This window comes from Amphiprion ocellaris, chromosome 14, assembly GCF_022539595.1.
Source record: "Amphiprion ocellaris isolate individual 3 ecotype Okinawa chromosome 14, ASM2253959v1, whole genome shotgun sequence".
NCBI lineage: Eukaryota > Metazoa > Chordata > Actinopteri > Pomacentridae > Amphiprion > Amphiprion ocellaris.
In genome coordinates, this window is record NC_072779.1 from 34729414 (window position 1) to 34750945 (window position 21532).

The 21532-nt window shown below is 36.5% G+C and overlaps 1 protein-coding gene across 2 annotated transcripts in view; it reads left to right on the forward strand.

The window, feature by feature from the left end:
* The first annotated feature begins 1205 nt into the window (after nucleotides 1-1205).
* LOC111586232 (arrestin red cell) overlaps nucleotides 1206-21532 on the forward strand; it is a 32774-nt gene continuing 12447 nt past the window's right edge. For both annotated transcript variants that reach the window (XM_055017283.1, XM_055017284.1), the window contains exons 1-6: nucleotides 1206-1599; nucleotides 11164-11194; nucleotides 11923-11983; nucleotides 17909-17953; nucleotides 19514-19611; nucleotides 20691-20789. In XM_055017283.1, coding sequence (XP_054873258.1) covers nucleotides 1577-1599; nucleotides 11164-11194; nucleotides 11923-11983; nucleotides 17909-17953; nucleotides 19514-19611; nucleotides 20691-20789 — 357 coding nt within the window. In that variant the 5' untranslated portion in view covers nucleotides 1206-1576. The remainder of the gene's footprint in view (nucleotides 1600-11163; nucleotides 11195-11922; nucleotides 11984-17908; nucleotides 17954-19513; nucleotides 19612-20690; nucleotides 20790-21532) is intronic.

A 21532-nucleotide genomic window follows, 5' to 3' on the forward strand; every position in this document is an offset into this window, starting at 1 on the left:
GAAGGGATATGGCCAAAGGATGTCCACTTCTATGTGGTTCGGAGACTCTTCCATCCTCTCTGCATCTTTGCTGCAACCTGCTGATGACTCTCAGCTCAGTAACCACTTCTGTCTGAGAACTTCCTGTTTGAAGCCTCACAGTGGCGAGGTGTTCATTGACTGCTGGGTGTCGTCTTGGTCTCATGATGAGGAGGAATGTTTAACCCTCGTGTCATCCTGAGGTCACAACTGACTCATTTTAAAGTTTGAAAATGTGGAAAAAAAAATATTTTCACAGTGAAACTTCTGATGTCCACATTTTCAACATGTTTTGGGAAATCTCTGAACACTTTTTGGTGGAAAAAAAGAAATGTTAAAATGTTTCTTAAGAACATTCACATAAAAATCAACCAAAATCCAGCGAATTTCGCTGGATTTTGGTTGATTTTTATGTGAATGTTCTTAAAGAAAATATTACAAATTTTACTCATATATATGGAATCACTAGATATGTTTTGGATTTTTTAAAGATTTTTGCTCATTTTTTGAAAAATATTTACAAGAATTTTCTTGCCAAAGTCTGTGGATTTTATTTTTTTTTTTTTACATAAAACTTTTAATGGAAACTTTTAAGGAATTATTGGAATTTTCTTCCTGAAGGTTTTGCAAATTTTCAGAAATTTGGGGAATATTTTTGCTGAATTTTTGGATTTTTTTCAGACAAGGAAACAATATTTTTTGGTGCCCGTAGATGAGGACAGCAGGAGGGTTAATATATTCGTAGATTTTATATGTGATTTCGATTCCAGTACTTCTTTAGTGTTAACTGTCACTAATTGTCTGTTATTTTAATATTTTTAAATCAATTTATTCCAGGTTTTTAGTATTATTTTAGATCAGATGTTCTCTGCAGCATTTATGTCATTTTATTGATGTTTTTGTGTAATTCTTGTGTATTTTTGTGTTTTGTTTTCTATGTAATTTTAGAGACATGTTCTCTAAAATCTGGTGAATATTTGGTCCTTCCCGGTCCAGATGTTTAGGAATAAACAGGATCAGGATCTGAACTGGAGGATCTTTAGTTTGTTTTTAACATTTGATGCTTCATGAAGCTGCACAGAGTCTGCGCATTGATCTGCTGCACAACACACACACACACACACACACACACACACACACACACACACACACACACACACACACACACACACACACACACACACACACACATATGCACGGTTCTCTGTCAGCCTCCAGCTCTGATCTGAGTCCAGTTCTACTGAGAACCTTTAGATCGGATCCTCTTTAATGAATCTGGATCAGCGTCGTGTCCTCACAGCTGCGGTTAAACGCGGCGGCCGGTCCTCACAAAGCTACCACTGTCCGCTCTCTCTCACACACACAAACGCAGAGATCCTGCCTTTGCGGAAGCCGGAGGAGCCGAGGCGGCGCTAAATTAAATTAGCATACTAACTATCTGTGAACGGACGGACGGCCGAGCGGAGCTGCTCGACACTCACTCGTTTCCTAAATTCAAGACTCCAGCGGGTCCGGCCTCATTTTGTCGGGATCTTCCTGCCGTCCGCCTGCCGAGGAGATGGGGGACAAGGCGGGCACCAGGTAGGACGGCTAGCGGCTAGTTAGCTTCGGTTCTCACGCACTTCGCTAACGGCGCCGCTGCTGCTCCGGCCGGGGGGAGTTTTTACTGGCCCGGGCGGCCCGGATTCACCCGCTTTACGATGAAAAAAGCCCGACCCGGGGAGCACCGAGCGGCCCACCGGTTCGCGCTTGAAGCCCCGAGACGATGACCTCGTTGGTTAGCCGAGCAGGGTGGGGTTAGCTGGCCGCGGAGCTCCAGCCTCCGATCACTAATCCGGTGAATTTCAACCTCCAGCCAGCGAACAGAACCGGTCCAAAAACCAGCCCTAAACACCAAACCAGCGGCAGCTGCGGTTTAACCTCCAACACACGGTTTATTTGTGATTAAATCAGGGTAAATATCCTCCAGGTTTCAGGAATTCCCACAGTGCTTTTCTACTAAATACGGCCGAAACGGTACCGTTAGTGGGCGGCATCGACCCGCGGAAATCTGCGGTTAAAGTCCAGATTTCACCGACTTTCTCCAGAAATTAACTGGTTGTGTTGGTGCCGATTTCAACCCCAGATCTGAGTGAACCGTGAAACGCTCCGGTTCGTGTTTGTTCCGCTTCTTTCCAGCAGCTTTGACTGAAAACAGCGTTTCTCCGGCGGACCCTGGTGTTAGCATCAGGCTAATCTGGTACCGCAGGCTAATTAGCTGAGACGCGCTGGAAGCTTCTCTGGGGACGTTTTTAAACAGATTTACTGTAAACAGCAGACAAACAGTGAGGCGGTTCTGGGTTATCTGCCGGTGGTCGGTGGTTGTGTGTGTTTCCAGCCGGTAACCGGGTTTTTATTCCGTCCAGCTGTCAGATAAAAACAGAAAGGAGCTGATCTCCTGTTTACATCTGAGCTGCTGGAGTTTACAGCCTCCTGTGGTTTAATGAGAGGAAACAGGTGGAAACTGACTGCATCTGTCCTGATCAGCTGATAGCAGATCGATCACCGTCATTATTGATCAGCTGGATTTGATCAGAAGCTGTTAGAGATCAGATGTATGATCAAACTGCAGCTTTTATCCGTTTTCAGCTTCTAGTTTTGGGTTTTCAGATTCATTCTGCAGAAATTCAACCCTAAAAACCAGAGAAACGCTGCTGATGATCACAGGTTTGGTCTCTAAATGTCAGAAAATAATGGAAATAAACTCAGAAATATTAATTCTATTGTCGCAGAAAGAAACCAGAAAATATTCACAATAAAGAAACAGAAATTCAGGTTTTATTTTCTTAATATTGCTCAAATCAAACAATCACTGTCTTTAAAAGTACGTTTTGTAGTTATTCACAGTTACAGACATTTACTTACATATTTTATTTATATTTAAATATATATGTTGACATGAACCATGTCTTAATTTAGAAATAGATTTAGAGGAATAAATATGAATTTAACTGTTTCAGCTTTTAGGAAAAAAATATTTGTGAAATTATGATAAAATTGCAAAATATGCACATGTTAAAATATATTTTAACAGTTAAAATGATAAAAATACTAATTTAATTACATTTTTTGTGTATTCTGTCTTTTTTATATGATATTGATAATTTTGTGTACTTTAAAATGCTTTTTATATAATATAATTATTATTATATTTATATAAATTATTATTATAATTATATATTATAATATAATTTTAGATTTTGTATGTGATTTTGATTCCAGTACTTCTGTACTGTTATCTGTCATTAAATGTCTGTGATTTTAATTATTTAAGACCAATTAAAATTATGGTTATTCAAAATTTAATTTTTTTTTGTAATTGTATTGATCATTTTGTGTATCGTAAAAATGCTTTTTTTAAAAAACCAAAAACGTTTTTGTGTTAATTGTCTGAAATTTTAATTATATTTTCTAAACTTCCAAATTTTTCTCTTTTTTGTGTTTTTTATACCATTTTTTTAAATGTAATTTCCTCTAAAAATGCTAATTTCATAGAATTTTTGTGTAAATGGTTATTATTATAATCACCTGAATACGTTTAATAAATATTTAGCGATAAAGGGATTCCCGTTTGGTAGAAAAATTCCACTTTCGGTCAGTTTATCAGGAGGATGATCAGTAGAGTTTTACCTTAAAATAACAGCAGATATCTGAAAAGGAACTGAAATTCAGGTTTTAATGTAATCTTATGATCAAATATTATAAAAGAATAAGATACCTGTAATAAAAATAACTGATAAATATTGTGTGTTATAATTTTATTGACATTTCTGACAGTTTTGGTCTTTTAGGTTTAATAAATTAATACTTTTCTCTGATTTTTTATTAGATTTTTTTTGTGATTAAAACCAAAAATAACAGTTTACTGTTTCTTTGCCATTATTAGACATAATTTTTGTGTAAAATAAAAGCAAAAAAAATCTGTATAATAAAGTATTTTCTATATTGTAAAAGAAGAAACAGCATTTATTAAAATATAGATTTTTTTTTACACTTTAACTCTTAAATTTAAACATTTGTGTGATTTTACTTGATATTATCTGTAATTTAATTTTAAAAAATCTAAAAATAAATATGTTTTTGATGATTAAAATTCAGATTTTAATATAATTTTATGATCAGATACTGACAAAGAAAAAAACTGCTTATAAAAAGGAATAATAAATATTTTATGTTGTAATATGGATAGTTTTGACAGTTTTGGTCTTTTAGGTTTAATAAATGAATATTTTTCTATGATTTTATTTGATTTCATTTGTGATTAAAAACAGACAATTTGTTAAATAACAGTTTGAAAAATAATTTACCATTTCTATGTCCTTATTAGACATAATTTTTGTATAAAATAACAGCAAAAAAAACCCCTGTAAAATAAAAATATTTTTCAGTGCTGTAGAAGAAGAAACATTTATTAAAATACAGATTTTTTTTTTACATTTAACTCTTAAATTTAAGAATTTCTGTGTGATTTTATTTGATATTATCTGTAAAACAATCAGTAAAATAACTATTTGATGATTAAAGTTCAGGTTTTAATGTAATTTTCTGATCAAATAATGTAAAAGAAAAAACATACCTATAATAAATATTATATGGTATAATATTGTGGACATTTCTGACAGTTTTGGTCTTTTAGGTTTAATAAATTAATACTTTTCTGTGATTTTATTAGATTTTATTTGTGATTAAAAAACAACAGTTTACTGTTTCTTTGTGGTTATTAGAATTTCTGTGTAAAATAACAGCAAAAAAATCTGTAAAGTAAAGTATTTTCCAATGCTGTAGAAGAAGAAAGAACATTTATGAAAATACAGATTTTTTTTAACATTTATCTCTTAAATTTAAGCATTTTTGTGTGATTTTTGTTTGATATTTTCTGTAAAAATAATCTGCAAAATAACTATATTTGATAATTAAAATGTATGTTTTCGTGTAATTTTATGATCAAATACTGTAAAAGAAAAAATGCCTTCAATAAAAATAAATAATAAATGCTATATGTTACAATTTTAAGGAGATTTCTGAAAGGTTTTTTGACAGGTCTTTTAGGTTTAGTAAATTAATACTTTTCTCAGATTTTATTAGATTTCATCTGTAATTAAAAACAAAAGTAACAGTTCAATTTCTTTGTTGTCATTAGACAAGTTTTGTGTAAAAAAAAAAAAAAAAAAATCAGTAAAATTTAAATATTTCTCAGTACGGTAACAGAGGAAACAGTTGTTTGGGGTTTTTAATTATTACATTTCTGAGTGATTTTCTTGATATTTTCTGTATTTTAACAGATCAATCATTGAACTGATCATATTTTTCTACTAATAAACGTGTTCAGGCTTCCTGGTTTAATGATTATTGATGGTCGATCATTAAACAGCTGATTAATGATCTTCTCTGCTTCGTGTTTTTGTGTTTTGGGTTTTTTGTGTCGAGTTCAGGAAGTTTGACGTCCAGCAGGAAGTTCAGTCTCAGAGTTCAAACCGTGGACAGAAAAATGTCTGAATCAGCTTTAAAACGTAGAAACAGTTGACAAAAACCCACAGGAAGGAAAAGTTTAACTCATCTGACCTCATTTCACTGATTGATCTGGTAAATTACACAAAATATCAAGCAAAATCACGCAGAAAGGCACAACACTAAGAGTTAAATCTAAAATAGTACAAAAAACTGTCAATAAAATCCACATTAACAAATTGTTTTTTAGTAAATGTTTCTTCTACAATACAGAAAAATATTTTAATGTTGCAGTTTTTCTGCTGCTATTTTATACAAAATTATGTAAAATAACAACAGAGACAAATAGTCCATTTTTAATCACAGATAAAATCACAGAAAAGTATTAATTTATTAAACCTAAAAGACCAAACCTGTCAAAAATGTCCATAAAATTATAACATAAAATATTTCTTATTTACTTTTATAATCTGTATTTTTTTCTTTTACAGTATTTGATCATAAAACAACATTAAAACCTGAACTTTAGTCATCAAATATAGTTGTTTTACTGATGATTTTGCAGATATTAAATAAAATCACACAAATATGTAATTTAGTAGTTAAATGTAAAAAAAAAATCTGTAATTTCATAAATATTCTGCTTTTACAATATTGAAAAATATTTTTATTTGACAGATTTTTTTGCTGTTATTTTACTCAAAAATTATGTCTAATAACCACAAAGAAACAGTAAACTGTTTTTTTTGTTTTTAATCACAGATAAAATCATAGAAAAGTATTAATTAAAAATATTATTTGTTTTTATAAACTGTTTTTTCTTTTACAGTATTTGATCATAAAATTACATTAAAAACTGCATTTTAATCATTGAAAATGTATTTATTTTACAGGTATCTGCAGTTACTTTAATGTCAAATTGTCTATATTAAGGATTAATAAATAGTAAATCAGTCTTTAAACTTTTTATTAAATATTTTTCTCAGTTTATATTTACAGATAAATTCCATTAAAATCATCAAAACAGGATTAATTCACTCTGTAAAAAAGAAGAAAAAAAATAAAGAAAAAATTAGGCCAAACGTGTCAAAAACCTGAACAGACTATTTATTATTTTAATCACTCATTATTTAAGCTGCATTTAAATCATGTTTATGCTGTTAATAATAATTATAAAACTGAACAGTTTACTGTGAAGAAAGCCAAAAGTTGATGCTGAAAGGCTGCATGTTTTCTGGTATTTTTGCTGTTATTTAGTGACTTTAGGGACATTTTTCTGTGTATTTTTATTGTTTTTGTGTTTTTGTTTAAAGGACAATCTGTTGTTGAAGATAAAGCAGGCTGTGATTTTGGAACTTTTTCTTCTATAAAAATGTAACTTTCTGCAGATATTTAACGTTCTTTATGGATATAAAAAAAACTGTCCTCATCATGTCAGGAATCAACACGTTTAATTTCCTCTCAGCTGCTTAATGAAGTCAGGTAGATGCTCCAGGTGAGCTCCAGTGATGTCACAGGGGGCGGGGCTTTCTGCTGCAGGTGAAGCTGGTGGAGTTTGAGCAGCAGCAGCCACTGGAGCATTAAAACGTGTTTACCGCCTGTTTTCTGGGTTTTATTCCCTCGACAGATGATTTATCAACAAGTTTCCTCCAGAGAGAAACTGAAGGAGAAAAACATGAAACCACAAAAACAAAATGTCAGGATTTATATAATATAATTAATAAAGTATTTTTATATATATATATATATATATATATATATATATATATATATATATATATATATATATATATATATATATATAAAAATAAAAATAAAATTAATTAATATTATATATAATATAACTAGGATAATATAATATCATTTATATAAAATAATGTAATATAATTAGTATAATATAATATCAAAGGACTAACTTTAGACTGATTTATGACTAGGACTAGTTTTAGACTGATTTAGGACTAGTTTAGGACTGATTTCAGGACTAGTTTAGGACTAGTTTCAGACTGATTTAGGACTAGTTTTAGACTGATTTAGGACTTGGTGTTGGCGTAAATATTCACTTTGTGGTCTGGGCAGCAGCAAATTCTCACATTTTCATGAGTAAAACCAGAAGTCTTTGACATTTGTACTCAGTTTTTACTTTAAACGTGACTGAAACTAGTGGCTGATGATAAAAATACTTTCAGTTTGTAGCTTTTCATGCAGCTGATCTTCTGTTTAAACCTGAACTTTCACTCAGACTGCAGGTAAATAATTTTGACGTCCTGCAATATAGACAGAAATGAGAAAATATAATCTCTGTTTACTCCAGCTGTCTGACTTTAAATAGTTCCGATAGTTTTTTATGTTTTGTCGTCTCCAGTCTGGATTTATTCCCAAACATCAGCTTCCAGATTTCTGCAACCACAGAATGATCTCAGATGGAGGAAACGTTCTGCAGCAGATGTTTAGTTTGCGTGAACATCTGGAGGAAGAACTCAGCTTTAATGGATATTTTCACTGTTACAGTTCATCATTTATTCATCTGGTCTGTTAAATGGCAGTAATTATGTTATTATTAAGTACATTTTTTTTAGATTTAGATGCTGTAATCTGCGAGTTTTGGGTGTTTTTGCTTGAAAAAGTACATAAATAATTAACTGTAATTATCACTGATGAATTTATTGTTGCTCAGCTTCTGGTTTCAGCTCTAATGGATATAAATGACCACAGATTTAATGATGATATGACAGCATTTTAGGCTGATCTAAGTCATTAAATCAGAGATAATTCTGATGTTAATCCCAACGCTGTTTTTTTTTTTTTATTGCTGGAATTCATCTAGTATTTGAGTCTTTTGTGTGTTGTGTTTCGCTGTAAATTGAACATTTTTTTTGGGGGGGTCAAATAAAACCAGATATTGATGAAATCACCCGTGGCTCTGGGAAACTGATCAGTAATGACATTAACAGTCTGTAGAACCACATAAAGCAGCTCTGTATTGCTTTATTTGCACTCATCTCTGCCGTGTTTTTGTGTTTTCTGCAGATAAAAACACCGCAGCAGTAAATAAGCCCCAACCACCAAAACTGAAGCCACAAAAATGTGTAAATCAGTTTTAATTCGTGCTTTGAAGTGCTCTAAATATAACCGTGGTGTGGAAAGGATCAGCACTCTGACAGGAAGCTGGAGCTGCTGTAAACATTTACTGGCTGCTAAAGCAGAGAAAGCAGCAGCAACAAGCCGGCCGACGCTTCCTAATCTGGCCCTGCTACTCGACGTCTTTGAGTTTCTCCAGAACGTCAACAAACCGGAGTTGCGAGGACGAACCGACGCATCCGAGGGTTCTGTTGTCAGAGGAAGTTTCACCTCCATCGCTGTGCTGCTCATGAAAAGGGTTCAGGCTTTTTAAAGTGTTGAAGAACGTTGGTGTATATCTGTTGACCAGCTGCACTTCTTCACCTGAACCCGGTGTTTACAGGAGCCAGCATCCTGGAGAACTTTCAGGTTCCACAGTTCTCCTGTAGACTCCATCAGAACAACATCGGGGCTCTGGTTATAGACTGGTCTGGACTAGGTTTAGACGTTTTTTGGATCTGGTTCTAGACTAGTTTTAGATGTGTTTTGGACCTGGTTCTAGACCAGTATTAGATGTGTTTTGGACCTGGTTCTAGACCAGTATTAGATGTGTTTTGGACCTGGTTCTAGACTAACTTTAGATGTGTTTTGGACCTGGTTCTAGACTATCTTTAGACATGTTTTGGACTCGGTTCTGTACTAGTTTTAGATGTGTTTTGGACCTGGTTCTAGACTAGTATTAGATGTGTTTTGGACCTGGTTCTAGACTAGTTTTAGATGTGTTTTGGACCTGGTTCTAGACTAGTATTAGATGTGTTTTGGACCTGGTTCTAGACTAGTTTTAGACGCGTTTTGGACCTGGTTCTAGACTAGTTTTAGATGTGTTTTGGACCTGGTTCTAGACTAGTATTAGATGTGTTTTGGACCTGGTTCTAGACTAGTTTTAGATGCGTTTTGGACCTGGTTCTGGACTGAGTTTATACTTGATTTTTGACAGACTTAGGACTTAGTTTTCAACTAGTTTTGGAGTTTGTTTAGGACTTGGTTTTGGATTTGATTTAGTTTTTAACTGATTAAGGGTTAGTTTTGGACTTAGTTCTAGACTAGTATGAGATATGTTTTGGACCTGGTTCTAGACTAACTTTAGACGTGTTTTGGACTTGGTTCTAGACTAGTTTTAGATGTGTTTTGGACCTGGTTCTAGACTAGTATTAGATGTGTTTTGGACCTGGTTCTAGACTAACTTGAGACGTGTTTTGGACTTGGTTCTATACTAGTTTTAGATGTGTTTTGGACCTGGTTCTAGACTAGTTGTAGATGTGTTTTGGACCTGGTTCTAGACTAGCTTTAGACATATTTTGGACTTGGTTCTGTACTAGTTTTAGATGTATTTTGGACCTGGTTCTAGACTAGTTTAGAGGTGTCTTGGACCTGGTTCTAGGCTGATTAAGGGACTTGGTTTTAGATTGATTTAGGACTAGTTTTAGACTTGACATTGGAGAGATTTAGGACTGGTTTGGACTTGGTTTTAGACTGATTTAGGACACCGACCGGTGACTGTTCTAGACCAGTTCATGACTAGTTTTAGACGTGTTTTGGAACTGGTTCTGGACTAGTTTGTAGATGTGCCTTGGACTTCGTTCTGGGCTGAGTTTATACTTGATTTTTGACTGACTTAGGACTTAGTTTTCAACTAGTTTTGGAGTTTGTTTAGGACTTGGTTTTGGACTGGTTTTGGATGTGATTGGGAGTTGGTGTTGGACCTGGTTTTGGATTTGATTTAGGACTGGTTTTTGACTTGGTTTTAGACTGATTTTGGACTAGGTTTTAAACTGAGTAAGGACTTTAAGGGTTTTGGACTTGGTTCTGGGCTGGTTAAGCGACTTGGTTTTAGACCTGTTTAGGTCTAGTTTTGGACTCGGTTTCAGACTGATCAAGGACTAGTTTCTGACTTACTTTGAGACTGATTTACGACTAGTTATAGATTGATTTAGGACTAGTTGTGGATTTGATGTTATACTAATTTAGTACTAGTTTTAGACTGATTTAGGACTAGTTTTACACTGATTAAGGACTAGTTGTGGACTAGATGAATGATGTATGAAGCCATTTATGGAATAAATTTAGTCTCTTAGATATCAGATATTGTCCAGATGTTCTTTTTAACATTTGAAGTTGACTGACGTGTATCTGGAGGTTAAACAGCTGCTGGAACATTTATTTACAGGGTTATTTATGTTTTAATGTGACATTTAGACACACAGGTGGTTTGGTTTGTTCTCATTAGTTTCAGTCAGTACATCGATGGGCATTGAAGCCTGTGGTGTCCGTCCCATAATAACCCGGTCATATATACTGAGTTTCTCACCTCAACCACTTCCCTCGTCGGTTTCAAACGAGGCCACTGTTTATTTCAACACACGGCAGGAAGCTGAGACACTTCCTCAGATTATTTTGACAGAAGTTTCTTGGTGGCTGCAGGTTTCCCTCCTCAGCTGTGAACTGAAGCACATCAACACCAATGAAACACAAAAACTAACACCAGTTTCTCTTCTCTCCTCTTTCTGTCATCTTTTCTCTGCTTTACAAACTTCTCAGAGTTTTCAAGAAGTCGAGCCCCAACTGTAAGGTGAGTTTATTCACTGCAGCTAGGAAAAAACACACTTTTATCTCAACGTGAAGACCAGCAGAGGCAGAAGTGACGCACTAAGGCTTCATATTTCTGTTTTACAGTCTGGAAGTGTTGAGACACTTTGTTTTAGAGAAGTTAGACGCTTTGTTGTCGTTATTCTGCAGCACAATGATGTTTGGAAGACAAAAAGATATTCTCAGAACAAAAGGACATTTTTAAACTTGGTAAACTGGTAATTGTTTGGATTTGTTCACAATAAAACATCCCAGAATAGTAGTCAGTAAATATAACCCAAATCTGACCCTCCTGCAGCAACATTTGACCTCCAGTGAAATCTGAACTTTTTTCTTTCCATAATTACCATCAAAACATTTGAATCACCATTGATAAATCAGCTGCAGGAAATAGTCCAAGACCTGCGTGAATCCCAGTAAACAGGAACAAAATGTCAAACAGAGTCGCCGTTTATAGAGTCTGAATAATCATCAGTTACCTTCTAAATGTTTGACGTCCTGTAGAGCAATGCGTACCTTGAATATTATTAGTTTTACAGTTGCTGCTGTAATTCTGTTCACGGTGAAATAACAAATTTTCTTCATCAGTCCCATTCCTAAAAGCAGTAAAATAAGAGTGCTTCCTAACCTTCCCTTTTCTTCAGTGTTTTTATTCATGAGTTGTTGTGATGGATTATAAACTTGTACTAATGTGAGACTTGTTCTGTGCAGGTAACAGTTTATCTGGGAAAGCGAGACTTTGTGGATCACCTGGACCACGTGGACCCAGTAGGTGAGTCTGAACATCTAGAGGTGTCTAAAGGCGCTTTTCCACTAGCACCTACTCGACTCGATTTAGGTCGTTTTCCATTACAATTGAGTACCGCCTCATCATGGGTGGAGTCACAAAACAGTCATCGTCCTCCAACATGGTCTCGAGTCGAGGCCACTGTCCCTCCTGTCGCTCCCCGGTTGGTGCCAATAAATGGCGTCCATTTGGCTAAACCACTTCCAACACCTCCGGTTTGACCCACTCTGGCCGTTGTGGTCCTTGATGGACCAATAGTCACTTTTGAGCTTTTTCAGCTTCTCCCGACACTGCTTCATTGTCCTACTGTAGCCGTGGGCAGCCATCTGCTCAGAGACCTCCTGATAAATTTTTTGGTTGCGAGTTGCACTTACCAGCTCCTTCTGTATTCTTTGGTCCACCACCAAAGGCAGAAAAATCTCGACCTCTTCATTCGCCCATGGTACAGGTCTTGTATGTCGTCACTCCCTGTCCAATCAATGGCCTGCACTCTGTAGACATCACATTATCGGCTCGACTCAGCTCACTGGGAACCCTGGCCGAGTAGGTACTAAAATAGTACCTGGTACCAGGTACTACATCCTGATGGAGAACCTCACAAACCGAGTAGAGTCGAGCCAAGCAGGAGCTAATGGAAAAGCGTCATAAGTGGTGAAACATCTGTAGGTTCTCAGTGGTCCAAAGGGCTGCAATAGAACCGATGGAGATTCTGAAAGATGTTTCACCTTCATCCTTAAGATTCTGACTGAGTGGAGGAGAGTTTCAGGTGTTTGTCGCCTTCACACATGATTTAAACATTTAAGGTGGTTGACAGAACAACTTCTCAGGTCTTTAGGATGCAGTACTGAGATGCCTCCACAGGAGGTACAGTTCACACAGTGAGCCACATGAGTCTTTATTTTTACAAACCTCGATTTATGCTGACGAGCCTCGAGTCATGATTTTCCAGTCAGTGACAAGCCTCGATTCATGTATGGTTCCAGTCGCTGGTGATTCAAGCCGTTCAGGTCACTAAAAAGCCTCGAGTCATGTGAAGTTTGAGATGTGGATGGGCCTAGATTCATCTGAGTGGTTGTTCAAGGACAAGCCTCAATTCATGCTGAGACATGGATGAGAGTTTCAGGTCAATGATTAGCCTCAATTCATGGGAATCCTGTGTCATTATTTAGCTTTTAGTTATTTTAGCATCAGGCTGCTGACAAGCATCAATTAATGTGAGTTTTGAGACATGGATGAGCCTTGATTCATTGGAGTTTTGGGTCACTGACTACCTTTGACTGGTTTATTTTGAGATTCTGATGACCCTTGATTGACATGAGTCTCCAAGTGTTGGCGGATCTTGATTCATTGGAGTTCTGGGTTGTGGATGATCCTCAATTCCTGTGAGTTTTGGGTCACTCATGACCTTGAATTTATTGGAATTTCAGATCATTACCAAGCCTCAGTTCATGTTAGTTTCGGATTGTTGCAGAGCCTTGATTCATTGGAGTTTTGGGTCACTGACAAGCTTCAATTCAGAAGAGTTTTGAGACACGAAAATGCCTCAATTTGTCAGAGTCTCGGGTCCTTGCTGAGCCTCAATTCAATGTGTCTGGTCGTTGATTCTCAATTCTTTGGAATTTCACGTCGCTGACAAACTTTGACTTGTGAGTTCTGAGACACTAAAAAGCCTTGATTGTCAGAGTCTCAAGTCCTCCTTAAGCCTCGATGGATGCGAGTTCCCAGTTGTTAGTGACCTCCAATTCTTCGCTGTTTCGGTTAATGATGTACTTCGATTCATGCAAGTATTGAGATGTTGATGAGCCTCAGTTAGCTTCAGGGTGTTGTAGATCCTCAATTCAGTGGAGTTTTGGGTCACTGACAGGCTTCAGTTCATAAGACTTTTGAGACACTATTGAGCCTTGATTGTCCTAGTCTCGGTTCCTCCTTGAGCCGAGATTGATGTGAGTTCCCAGTTGTTGGTGAACCTTGATTCATTGGAATTTTGAGTCGTGGATGGTCTTCAATCCATATGAGTTTTGGGTCAGACAAACTTCAGTTCATGTCAGTATGGGTCGCTCATGACCTGCAATTTTTTGGAGTTTCAGGTCATTAACAAGCGTTGAGTTGTGTGAGATTTGGGTTGTTGTAGAGCTTTGATTCATTGGAATTTTGGGTCACAGATGAGCTTCAATTCAAGAGTTTTGAGACACTATTGAGCCTTGATTGTCGGAGTCTCGGGTCCTCCTTGAGCCTCGATTGATGTGAGTTCCCAGTTGTTGATGAACCTCGATTCTTCGGTGTTTCGTTTAATGACGTACCTCGATTCATGCAAGTATTGAGACATTGATGAGCCTCACTTAGCTTCAGGTTGTTGTAGAGCCTCAATTCATTGGAGTTTTGGGTCACTGATAAGCTTCAATTCAGAAGAGTTTTGAGACACGAAAATGCCTCAATTTGTCAGAGTCTCGGGTCCTTGCTGAGCCTCAATTCAATGTGTCTGGTCGTTGATTCTCAATTCTTTGGAATTTCACGTCACTGACAAACTTTGACTTGTGAGTTTTGAGACTCTGTTGAGCCTTGATTGACATGAGTCTCCAGTTGCTGGTGAATCTTGATTTGTTGGAGTTTTGGGTCACTGACGACCTTCAATTCATGCAGGTTTTGAGAAAAACTTTGATTTGTCGGAGTCTCTGGTCCTTGTTGAGCTTTGATTGATGTGAGTTTCCAGTTATTGTTGAATCTCGATTCGTCAGTGTTTCAGTGTGTGGATGATCCTTAACTCAGGTGAGTTTCAACTTATTGACATACAACAAGTCACGCAAGTTTCGAGACGTTGATGAGCCTTGATTCATGTTAGTTTCTGGTCATTGTAGAGCCTAAATTCAATATGTGTCTCCGGTTATTGTTGATCCTCCATTCATTGATTTGCTGACAAATTTTGACTCGTGTGTTTTGAGACTCTAATGGGTCTCGACTGATGTGAGTCTCCAGGTGTTGAACCTTGATTCACTGGAGTTTGGGTTGTGGATGATCCTGAATTTTATGTGAGTTTCGGGTCAGACAAGCCTTGATTCTGGTCAGTTTTGGGTCGCTCATGAGCATTGATTCTTTGAAGTTTCATGAACAAGAGTCGAGCCGTGTGAGTTTCGGGTCATTTTAGAGCCTCGATTCATTGGAGTTTTGGGTCACTGACAGCTTCGAGAGAGATTTGAGATGCTATTGAGCCTTGATTGTCTGAGTCTCGGGTCCTTGTTGAGCCTCAATTGATGTGAGTTTCCAGTTGATGGTGAACCCCAATTCTTTGGAGTTTCGGGCCACTAACAAGCTTGACATACAGTGGGTACAGAAAGTATTCAGACCCCTTTAAATTTTTCACTCTTTGTTTCATTGCAGCCATTTGCTAAAATCAAAAAAGTTCATTTTATTTCTCATTAATGTACACTCAGCACCCTATCTTGACAGAAAAAAACTGAAATGTAGAATTTTTTGCAAATTTATTAAAAAAGAAAAACTGAAATATCACACAGTCATAAGTATTCAGACCCTTTGCTCAGTATTGAGTAGAAGCACCCTTTTGAGCTAGTACAGCCATGAGTCTTCTTGGGAATGATGCAACAAGTTTTTCACACCTGGATTTGGGGATCCTCTGCCATTCTTCCTTGCAGATCCTCTCCAGTTCTGTCAGGTTGGATGGTGAACGTTGGTGGGCAGCCATTTTCAGATCTCTCCAGAGATGCTCAATTGGGTTTAGGTCAGGGCTCTGGCTGGGCCAGTCAAGAATGGTCACAGAGTTGTTCCGAAGCCACTCCTTTGTTAGTTTAGCTGTGTGCTTAGGGTCATTGTCTTGTTGGAAGGTGAACCTTCGGCCCAGTCTGAGGTCCAGAGCACTCTGGAAGAGGTTTCTTCCAGGATATCTCTGTACTTGACTGCATTCATCTTTCCTTCAATTGCAACCAGTCGTCCTGTCCCTGCAGCTGAAAAACACCCCCATAGCATGATGCTGCCACCACCATGTTTCACTGTTGGGATGGTATTGGGCAGGTGATGAGCAGTGCCTGCTTTTCTCCACACATACCGCTTAGAATTAACGCCAAAAAGTTCAATCTTGGTCTCATCAGACCAGAGAATCTTATTTCTCATAGTCTGGGAGTCCTTCATGTGTTTTTTGGCAAACTCTATGTGGGCTTTCATATGTCTTGCACTGAGGAGAGGCTTCCGTCGGGCCACTCTGCCATAAAGGCCCGACTGGTGGAGGGCTGCAGTGATAGTTGACTTTGTGGAACTTTCTCCCATCTCCCTGCTGCATCTCTGGAGCTCAGCCACGGTGATCTTTGGGTTCTTCTTTACCTCTCTCACCAAGGCTCTTCTCCCACGATTGCTCAGTTTGGCTGGACGGCCAGGTCTAGGAAGAGTTCTGGTCGTCCCAAACTTCTTCCATTTAAGGATTATGGAGGCCACTGTGCTCTTAGGAACCTTGAGTGCTGCAGAAATTCTTTTGTAACCTTGGCCAGATCTGTGCCTTGCCACAATTCTGTCTCTGAGCTCCTTGGGCAGTTCCTTCGACCTCATGATTCTCATTTGCTCTGACATGCACTGTGAGCTGTAAGGTCTTATATAGACAGGTGTGTGCCTTTCCTAATCAAGTCCAATCAGTTTAATTAAACACAGCTGGACTCCAATGAAGAAGTAGAACCATCTCAAGGAGGATCAGAAGAAATGGACCGCAGGTGAGTTAAATATGAGTGTCACAGTAAAGGGTCTGAATACTTATGACCGTGTGATATTTCAGTTTTTCTTTTTTAATAAAATTGCAAAAATTTCTACATTTCTGTTTTTTTCTGTCAAGATAGGGTGCTGAGTGTACATTAATGAGAAATAAAATGAACTTTTTTTGATTTTAGCAAATGGCTGCAATGAAACAAAGTGAAAAATTTAAAGGGGTCTGAATACTTTCTGTACCCACTGTATGTGAGTTTTGAAGCACTCATGAGCCTTGAGTCTTTGAAGTTTCAGGTCATTAACAAACTTCTATTCATGTGAGATTTTGCAAATCTCTGGGTGTTGGTGATCCTCAATTCATCAGTTTTGGGTTGTTCTTTAGCCTTAATTGACGTTAGTTTCCTGCTGTTAGTGAACCTTGATTCATTGTAATTTTGGGTCACTAACAAGCTTGACATGTGAGTTTTGAGACGCTCATGAGCCTCGAGTCTTTGGAGTTTCAGGTCATTAACAAACTATTCATATGAGATCTGTGGTTGATGAGCCTCAATTGAATGCAAGTCTGTGGTTGTTGGTGATCTTCATTTCATCAGAGTTTTGAGTTGGTCTTTAGCTTCCATTGATGTGAGTTTCCTGTTGTTAGTGAACCTCGATTCATTGGAGTTTTGGGTTGTGGATGATCCTCTAGTCAGGTGAGTTTCAGGTTAAAGTCAAACGTCCATTCATATGAGTTTCAAGTCATTGTTGAGACTCAGTTCATTGGCGTTTTCGACCAACTTTAAATAATCCAAGTTTTGAGATGTTGATACGCTTCGGTTCAATCTTTGATTCTTTTGAGTTTCAGGTCATTAACAAGCCTCGATTTAGGCCAGATTCAGGTAGTTGATGATCCTCAAATTAGCCGTGATGAGTTTAGTTGGAGAATAAATCTTGGAGTCAGAACTCAGAAAGTCTCCTGGATGAAGGTGAAACGTCCAGCTGCTTCTACTGAAGACAAAGTAAATGTGTAATCTTTCTGGAAAAACTAAAATTATTTGACTAATTTGGAATAGTTTCTAAAGAGTGTTTCAGTATGAGTATTGTGTAACATGATCCTGTTGTAGTTCTATGGAATATGTGATGTAAACCTGCATTTAAATCCTCTGTGGGAACCTGAGCAGGTAAAACTGCTGTGAACTTTAGTTTGATGCTGCTGTCGGTTGCTTTCAGATGGAGTGATCCTCGTCGACCCCGAATACCTGAAGGACAGGAAGGGTAGGTCTACCTCCACAGACTGTCAGAATAAAAGATTTATTCATCAGAAGAAGAAACTCCTGGTCTGGTTTAGTGGTTACTCAGGTGCATTATAATTTAATACCTGAAATCTTAGATCACAAAAATCTAATTTCAGACCTTTAAAAGTGTTAAAATGTCATAAAAAGTCTATTTTTTTGTTGATTTAAAGCTTTTACTTCATTATTAAACACATATCTGTCATCCTAATTAAAGATTTCAAACATAACTGTGCTAAAAAGCTGCTAAATTAGTCACATTTGTGTAGTTTTAGACAAATTAGTATTCTTGTTACTGTTTCTTTGATTTTTAAAAGATTTTCTGGATGTTTGCTGGTGACAGATTCATGTATTTGTGACTCTGAGAAGCAACACAATTTCATGCTTTAAATCCACACCTACGTCTCATTTCATCAGGTTTTCTTTCTTCCTTCCTGCCGTCCTTCCTCCTTTTTTCTTTCCTTTCATGCTTGTGAAACTCAGTTTCAGCGTCTCTGATTGAAGTGTTCCTCTTTTCATTCTTAAGTAGTTTTAATTTAAATACAAAACCAAGTTCACGTTTACACTAAAGTACAGCTGATGACGATGTCAGTTTTATATTTAGAAATTAATTTATAGTTTATTATTCAACGCTGCATCTAATTTGTCCACATTTATTATATTTATATATATATATTCAGTCTGAAGGTCAGTGCCAATGGAAGCATTTTGCTCTTTTTTTTGCTCATTTTAACACCATCGTCTCCTGTTTAGGATGATTTAACCCTCCTGTTGTCCTCATTTATGGGCACCAAAAAATATTGTTCCCTTGTCTGAAAAAAATCCAAAAATTCAGCAAAAAATTCCCCAAATTTATAAAAAAAAAATTGCAAAATCTTCAAGAAGAAAATTCCAAAAATTCCTTAAAAGTTTCCCTTAAAAGTTTTATTTTTTTTAAAAATTCCCAAATTAAAAACTTAAAAAAAAAAAAAAACTTAAAAAGAATTAAAAAGAATTGTAATTTTTTTTTAAAAAATGAATAAAAATCTTTTTAAAAAAATCCTAATAATATCTAAAGTGATTCCATATATATCAGTAAAAGTTCTAATATTTTCTTTAAGAACATTCAGAAAAAAATCAACCAAAATCCAGCAAATTTCGCTGGATTTTGGTTGATTTTTTTCTGAATGTTCTTAAAGAAAGATTTAACATTTTTTTTCCACCAAAAAAATTTCAAAAATTACCCAAAAATGTTGAAAATGTGGAAGTTTTCACTGTGAAAATATGTATATTTTTTCCCACACCTTTTCAAACATTGGCACATTTAGATGACAAAAACATCATTTATTTGCCTCTTTTTGACTGAATTCAGGTATATTAGAGAAATGAAATGTTACAATATCTTTAAAAGGATTTTAAAAGAGATGAATGTATTTATTACAAGATTTAAAAATAAATAAAATCAGTGTATTGAATTTAGAATAAAAACCTAACGGAGTAGAGAAGCTGTGAAATTGAGAGTTGATCACATAAATAGTTTATTAATTCTCCTCCTCTTCCTCAGTCTTCGTCACGCTCACCTGTGCGTTTCGATACGGACGTGAAGATCTCGACGTTCTGGGTTTGTCTTTCCGGAAGGATCTCTACATCTCAACCTTCCAGGTGAGACGCACCTGAGCAAGTTTTAAATGTCTGACGGATGTAGTTAAAATCAAAAGTTTCACACTAAAAACACGTGAACTTCTGACAGAACACGAGGCGTTAATGTGGTTTAAACCAACTAGTTTTAGACGGATGACTAGTTTTAGACTGATTTAGGACTAGTTTTAGACTGATTTAGGACTAGTTTTAGACTGATGACTAGTTTTAGACTGATTTAGTACTAGTTTTAGACTGATGACTAGTTTTAGACTGATTTAGGACTAGTTTTAGACTGATGACTAGTTTTAGACTGATTTAGGACTAGTTTTAGACTGATTTAGTACTAGTTTTAGACTGATGACTAGTTTTAGACTGATTTAGGACTAGTTTTAGACTGATGACTAGTTTTAGACTGATTTAGTACTAGTTTTAGACTGATGACTAGTTTTAGACTGATTTAGGACTAGTTTTAGACTGATGACTAGTTTTAGACTGATTTAGGACTAGTTTTAGACTGATGACTAGTTTTAGACTGATTTAGTACTAGTTTTAGACTGATGACTAGTTTTAGACTGATTTAGGACTAGTTTTAGACTGATGACTAGTTTTAGACTGATTTAGGACTAGTTTTAGACTGATGACTAGTTTTAGACTGATTTAGGACTAGTTTTAGACTGATTTAGTACTAGTTTTAGACTGATGACTAGTTTTAGACTGATTTAGTACTAGTTTTAGACTGATGACTAGTTTTACACTGATTTAGGACTAGTTTTAGACTGATAACTAGTTTTAGACTGATTTAGTACTAGTTTTAGACTGATGACTAGTTTTACACTGATTTAGGACTAGTTTTAGACTGATAACTAGTTTTAGACTGATTTAGTACTAGTTTTAGACTGATGACTAGTTTTACACTGATTTAGGACTAGTTTTAGACTGATGACTAGTTTTAGACTGATTTAGTACTAGTTTTAGACTGATGACTAGTTTTAGACTGATTTAGGACTAGTTTTAGATTGATTTTATTTGAATATTAGAAGCTGGAACCACAGATGTAGATCAGCGACATACTGATTACTGATGCTGTGTTTGTGTTCCAGGCCTTCCCTCCGGTGCCTGAGGAGCGTAAACCCAACAGCCGGCTGCAGGAACGTCTGCTGAAGAAGCTTGGCCAACATGCACATCCCTTCTACTTCACTGTGAGTCCGATAAAACCCGCCACGGCGCCGTATTTAAACAGGAATTCATTCAACCTGATAAGGTTAAAACAATTGTTTGTAAAGGCTTCAAATTTCCTGCCTCCTCTGTTGTCCAAGCATCGTTCAGAGTCCTTTAAAACGGCATAAGATGAAGATTTTTACAGCCTAAATACACGATAATAAACATGTTGGTTACTATGGTTACAGTCAGGAGGGTTCATCAGGCAGCAAGACTATAAAGAGAAGCAAAACGACGACAAAGAGATAAAAAAAATGACAACAGAGATAAAACATGACAATAAAGAGACGCCAAACGACCACAAAGAGATTAAAAAAACGACAGAGAGAAACAAAATGGTGAGAAAGGGACACAAAACGGCGACAGAGAGATAAAAGAACAATGGAGAGATACGAAATGACAACAAAAAGACGCAAAACGATGACAAAGAGATGCAAAACGGCGACTGAAGCCGCATGTCCACTAGATGTGATTTTCCCGCACAACGCACCGCATCTGAAAATCACACGGACGGATGGCGGTCACTAGCGGACCACGCTGTCACATGACAGCGCTGAGCAACAGCAGGCCGCTACGTGGTCACATGACCGAGCTTTCAGCTGGACAGTCCTGCAGACAAGTCGGATAAACACAGCGGCTCGGCTGCAAATTTTCCCTTTTATTTTTAAAACACTTCATCGAAAAGTATTTCTGAAAGCATCTGAGGCAGAAATAATCTGTGCAG